General features: G+C 31.0%; 1 protein-coding gene across 2 annotated transcripts; it reads left to right on the plus strand.

Moving 5' to 3' along the window:
• The first annotated feature begins 1,285 nt into the window (after positions 1–1,285).
• Bdbt (Bride of doubletime) lies at positions 1,286–3,119 on the plus strand. 2 transcript variants are annotated; one of them, XM_065370707.1, is made up of 4 exons: positions 1,286–1,441; positions 1,532–1,708; positions 1,815–2,183; positions 2,264–3,119. In XM_065370707.1, exons 2-4 carry the CDS (start codon positions 1,663–1,665, stop codon positions 2,674–2,676), a joined length of 828 nt encoding a protein of 275 aa, XP_065226779.1. In that variant the 5' UTR covers positions 1,286–1,441; positions 1,532–1,662; the 3' UTR covers positions 2,677–3,119. The 2 variants fall into 2 exon arrangements, with proteins under 2 accessions (XP_065226779.1, XP_065226780.1); XM_065370708.1 differs by having other exon boundaries at positions 1,294–1,441; positions 1,529–1,708.
• Positions 3,120–6,042: the final 2,923 nt, after the last annotated feature.

Consider the following 6,042-nt stretch of genomic DNA (forward strand, 5'->3'; position numbering starts at 1 on the left):
AACTTTTAAAACACCGAAAAAACGTTTAAAACAGGCAAAATTTTACACTTGAATTTAGGTTTAAAACAAAAAAAATTGTATTAAACAACAAAAAAACTCCTTTTTTTTCAACACTGGAATCAGGGATAGAAAGCTAGCCAAAAGCTTAATTTTCAGATTTTTTGCATATTTATTTGGTTCAGTTTCAGACTTTTCTCAATTTTTACTTTTTACTATTTTTCAATTTTTTCGTTTTTTCCGTTGTGGTACTGAGTTTCCACTTTCCTCTTAATTCACCTTATTAAAAAAAAATTTGAAAAGCCAAAAGCTGAAAGCTAAAACTAAGAACTAAAATCCAAAGATCAAAAACCATAGGATTTTTGGAACTCAGGAAGCTAAAAGCTTGTCGTTACTCGTCAAGTTGTTACTCGTTGAACAGATTCGAATAGCTAAAGTTGAAGACGTTTTATAATTTTTTAAAAGCTAAATAAGGTAAAAGCCAAACTGGCCAAAGCCAAAAGTTTCATCTTCCCAGGGATGGAAAGCTAGCTGAAAGCTAAAAGCTGAAACCTGAGGAAGTTTGGGATTTTTGAATTTTTGAAAGTTAAAAGCTAAAGCCAAAAGCTTCATTTATTCACCTTTCTTTAAGCTTTTTTGTTTTTACAAATTCATTTGGTTCAGTGTTGTTTCTGTTTGAGTTTTTGTTTTTTCTTGATTTTCTATGATTTTCACAGTTTACTTTTCTTAAGTTTCAGTTTTCTCGTGTTTTTGAACTTTTTTTTTCGTTGTGGTTTGTGATTGTAAGTTTCCATTTTCCTTTTTATTTACTTTACCTCATTAAAAAAAAATTAAAAAGCTGAAAGCTGAGGCAGTTTGGGATTTTTGAAAGCTGAAAGTTAAAGCCAAAAGTTTCATCTTTTAGCTTCCCAATTCCCACCCCTGCTTTGATTGAAATTTGAATTTGAAAAATAAAATAATATAGTCACAGTCACTCGTCAAGTCGTCACACTCGTCACTTCCCAACTTCCCAACTTCCCAACTTCCCAAGTTCCCAAGTTCCCAATGGTCAATATGAAGAACAAAAAAAACAAAATAATAAACAATTATTCTGCTTTTTATGGTGCTACGGTGCTAGTTGTTGATTATTTTTTCACCTCGTCAATCGTCATTTTATTTCGTCGCTCATCGGATTCATTCAAAAATTCAAAATAAACCACTTTTTTCATTTTACAACGTAAAATTCTCGTATTTACCACAGTGGTCACTTTTTTTTTGTACACTTGACAAGGTACACCTGCGGTGGTAGTCATCGAACAAGGTAAACAACCGAAACAAAATTCTTTCACCCACATTTCTAGCGTGTTATCACGTTATCAGCGTTCGGTAATTAATTAAATTTTCATCTCGAATAGAAAATTAGTCCACTAAAATTCAACTGCCCATAAATTGTGGATTCACTCAAGTTCGTATTCATACATTCTAAGCATCTTTTTAATTCGTTTTAAATGGTTCATTGTTCTAATATTTCCTTATCATTTAAATTTTGAAGCAGTAATCGTATGGAAATTGCTGGAAATACAATCGTGATGAGATTTTGATCGAGTCATCTGGGTGGATGTGGATTCATTACTATTGATTCGAAATACTCGTTATTTAACCCCTCGATACTAATGTTCCTGTGACATGAATCGTAACACGAAGAGGAGAGTGCCATTTCACTGTTTAGTCAGTAAGTGAACACCGAACACACATTTCTATTTTTGCTCGAGTATATTGGAATTAAACGCGGAACTGATTACTGAATTCATTTCTAACTTTGTGTTTGTCTGATCTAGGTAAAGAAATAGTTTCTTCGAAGAAGAACTCGATAGATCGGCCGACGGAAGGAGCAACATGTACGGTTTTCCTAAGTAATTTATACGTCGAAGACACTAGTAACTTTTTACATTCGGAATACTTCAAGCCGGACGTAGATATTCGAGATTTATGTATAACAATCGGCGAAGCTGACTGCGAACTAGATCGTGGTCTAGAGCAAGCGCTATGTTGCATGAATCAAGAAGAAGAGAGTAAAGTAACGTTAAGTTTAAATGATCAAGAAATTACCGTATTCGTGAAACTAATCAAGTTCGAAAACCCGCCTTATGTATTCGAATGGACTGACGAAAAGAAATTTTCTACAGCATTAGCTCATAAAGAAAGAGGTAAATAACACAATACCCGTAGGTACTCTCGCCTTCCAATCTTACGTACGATTCGCACTAATTTACCGATTATTTTCCAGGTAATAAATTATTTAACGAAAAAAGATACGTGGATGCGTTTCATAGATTCAGCAAAGCTGTCAAATTAGTCCTAGTGATCGTGAACGAAGAAATGCCGGGTAAAAATAACCTATACCTGGCATTATGCAACAACATGGCAGCCTGCCAGTTGCATTTTCGCAACTACGAATACGTCGTCGATTTATGTAAAAAAGTATTGAACCAGACTCCGGATAATTTGAAATCGCTAACGAGGCGAATGGACGCATTCGTCGCTCTGAGGGATTTCGAAAAAGCCCACAACGACGCTACGAAAATCCTGCAACTAGATCCGTCCAACGAGTACGCTAAAAAGAAATTAGACTTTATTAATAAGAATTTAGCCGAGCAGCACGTTCGATATGTTAAAATGGTCAAACAAATGTTCATTTAGAAAAACATCACGTTCAATTTGCAACTTTTTATTTTTTCAGTTCGTGTATCGAAGCGTATATACTCGATGCAAATGTGAGCACAAATATAAACAAAAAAACTAGTCTAAAAATATCATCGTCTCTGAAATTTTCATTCTTTAAATTCTCTATTTATTTTCTTCGAGTAACAATTTTTATTTTTATTTTTCTAATAACAAACTATTACCTACGTAGATCGTATTTTACGCGGTTTCGTGCTTTTTTTTATGTTTTCAAATAAGTACGTTACCGGCATTAAGTATTTTTCATCAAAGAAACGCACCATTGTAGCATTTATTTTGTTTAAACTTTTTTTTGACTATTAGGTAACGATGAAGGGAACATTTATCATTTAAGCGCGTTTAATTTGTAACATTCGTCTATTTTGTACTGAAATAAAAAAGTTTTTCTTTATTTTACATAACATGATGGAATTTTCTTTCAATTTTTAAGGCTCCGGTGTGATAATCGATTGAAAAAAGTTCTTGCGCTGGAATACGAATCTGATTACTTTCGAGTGATGAATTATTTTAGTCTTATTCGATCAGTGAATGTTGTTGATACGATGAATAAACAATTGGATATTTTCAAATTGAAGTCGATTCGTGACTCTATAAATTCGTAGAATTTGGATGAAATTATGAAATTCTGCCCTGGAAATATTGCAGATCAAGTTTTGACAGCAACTGACATCTTCTGTTCGATTTAGATTCATATCGAGAATGATCCTTCGATCAAAATCATCCATATTCTAAAATCTAAAAGTAATTCCTTCCTCCTACTCTTCGAGGGGTTGAAAATGTTTCCTGCTGAGGAGGAGGAGGAGGAGGAGGTGGGATAATCCAATGCTTGTGCTTTCATTTCATCAGTTGATTGGAAAATTCTGATGACAGGTAATGAACAATGTTGTTTTACCAGAAGAAAGAAAAATTTCTCAAATATCAAAAAATTTCCAGTTCAGTAGCTTGAAAAATTTGTGAATACCCAAATAAAATCTAAATTTATCAAAATCAATTTGAAACTGGACTTTCACATGCGTGAGCTTGACAGAGCTGTTTTTCAAATTGACCTATTTCAACTGAAAAAAAATCAAATTCATGGGAGAATTTAAGTATTTGATTAAAATTCTAATTTCGCAGAATGATTTTTTACAAATTTTCCTGCATTGTTTAATCACGAGTTTTTCAACTCTTGAAAAAGTTTCTCAGGGTTCGTACTCAATTTTTTTCAAAAAAAGTGACTTTAGTAACAAAAAAACCTCGAAAAAGTTATCGAAAAATTTACAGAATGTGAGCAAAAACATTTTCATAAAGCACAGAAAAAAATTATCACAAAAAATAAGATAAAAAATGACTCTATTTAGACTATTAATCTTTGCAAAAAAAGACAGACTTTTTGGATATTGTTGAGGGAAAAGTGACATTTGATCGCCATTTTCGTCAAAAAAGTTGAATTGCTTATTTTGTACGGTAGTTTTTTTAATGTAATTTTTTTTCGAAAATAAGACTTTATGACCGTTTTTATTTTTAAAAAAGTCAGAATTTTTCACAATTTTCGACAAAAAAAGAGACTGACAATTTCTGCGGAAGACAGAATTTTTTGCCAATTTCTGGAATAATGGTGATTTGGGCAACTTTTGGAAAAATGTGAGACTTTTTGATTTTTGGAAGGAAGTGAGACGTTGAAAATTCCAGCTAAAGACATGGCTGGCAAAAAATGAAAGCTTCGGGTAATTTTCGGTAAAAGATAAAGCTTTTATACTTAAAAAAAAAAAAACGTGAAAATTTCTAGCAAGTTATTGAAAAAGAAATTCATGATTTTGACAATTTTATAGCCAAAGGCACAAAGGCAGGGGTTTTTGGCAACTTCTGACAAAAAAACGAGACTTATGGCTGGTTTTTGGATAAAAGTGAAATCTTTTCACCATTTTTAGCAAAAAAATAAGACATTCGGTATTGGAAAAAATTCATGATAAAAAATAGCAATTTTTCGGTAATTTTGGGCAAAAAACAAAATTTTTAAAATTTTATTAAAAAACAGGGTTTTACTCAATTAATTACAAAAGGTGAGACTTCTTCAAAATTTTTGTTAAATAATGAGACCTACTCGCAATTTTTTGGTAAAAACGAGAGAAATTTTCGGTAAAAATATTAAAATTTTGAAAATTTAGAAAAAGGCAGAACTTGTCAGAAATTTTTGAAAAAAAGCGAGACGTTTGGGCAGTTTTTATAAGAAATTAATAGAAAATAACTTTTTTGGGATTTTTTTTTCCACAAAAAAAGCAAAGTTTTCAAGGAAATTTTATCAAAAAATTAAGCATTTTCTGCAATTTCTTGGCCAAAATGAGCAACACTTCATCAATTTTAGCAGAAGGCTGGATTTTTTTGAAATTTTTATCAAAAAAGTAAGTTTAATAAAAAATTTAGGCATAAAGCAAAATTTGAGATTTTTAAAAAAGACTGGGCTTGTTAGCAATTTTTTGGAAAAAACGAGACTTGAACAATTTTTATAAGAAAATAATTTTTGGAAATTTTTTTTCAAAGAAGCGAAATTTTAAGCAAATTTTAGCAAAAAATGAAACTGTTTGGCAATTTTGACTGAAGGCAATTTTTTGACCGAAATAAGCAACACTTCGTCAATTTTCCGAAGGCAGAAATTTTTTTTGATATTTTGGCAAAAAATTAAAATTTATTGGAAATTTTTGGTAAAAAAGCGAGACTTTGGGCAATTTTTATAAGAAAATAATTTTTTTTGAATTTTTTCCAAAAAGCAAAGTTTTTAAGGAATTTTTAGCAAAAAATAATGAAGTTTTTCTGCAATTTTGAGTGAAGGCAATTTTTGGCCAAAATAAGCAACACTTTGTCAATTTTAGCAGAGGGCTGGATTTTTTTGAAATTTTTATCAAAAAAGTAAGTATTAAAAATTTTTGATAAAAAGCAAAATTTGTAATTTTTAAAAAAGAAGAGGCTTGTTAGCAATTTTTGGGAAAAAACGAGACTTTTGAACAATTTTTATGAGAACATAATTTTTGGAATTTTTTTCCAAAGAAGCGAAGTTTTCAAGCAAATTTTAGCATAAAATGAAACTTTTTTGGCAATTTTGACTGAAGGAAATTTTTTGACCAAAATAAGCAACACTTCGTCAATTTTTCGAAGGCAGAATTTTTTTTTGATTTTTTAGCAAAAAATCAAAGTTTACTGAAAATTGTTGGCAATTTTTTACAAAGCATGCAGGTCTTTTTGGCAATTTGTACAAAAATAGGGGTCTTGCTGAAAATTTTCAGCAATTTCTGGAATGAAACGAGATATTATCACCCTCTCTATCAGACGTTAATCCACGGATTAAAA

Source organism: Planococcus citri, chromosome 1 (genome assembly GCF_950023065.1).
Source record: "Planococcus citri chromosome 1, ihPlaCitr1.1, whole genome shotgun sequence".
Taxonomy (NCBI): Eukaryota; Metazoa; Arthropoda; class Insecta; order Hemiptera; family Pseudococcidae; genus Planococcus; species Planococcus citri.

Bases quoted from the DNA above. Each gene is read 5' to 3' on its own strand.
- Bdbt (XM_065370707.1), top strand. From the start codon at position 1,663: ATGAATCGTAACACGAAGAGGAGAGTGCCATTTCACTGTTTAGTCA. The intron at 1,709-1,814 runs GTAAGTGAACAC...TGTCTGATCTAG, and splicing joins GCCATTTCACTGTTTAGTCA to GTAAAGAAATAGTTTCTTCG. The intron at 2,184-2,263 runs GTAAATAACACA...ATTATTTTCCAG, and splicing joins ATTAGCTCATAAAGAAAGAG to GTAATAAATTATTTAACGAA.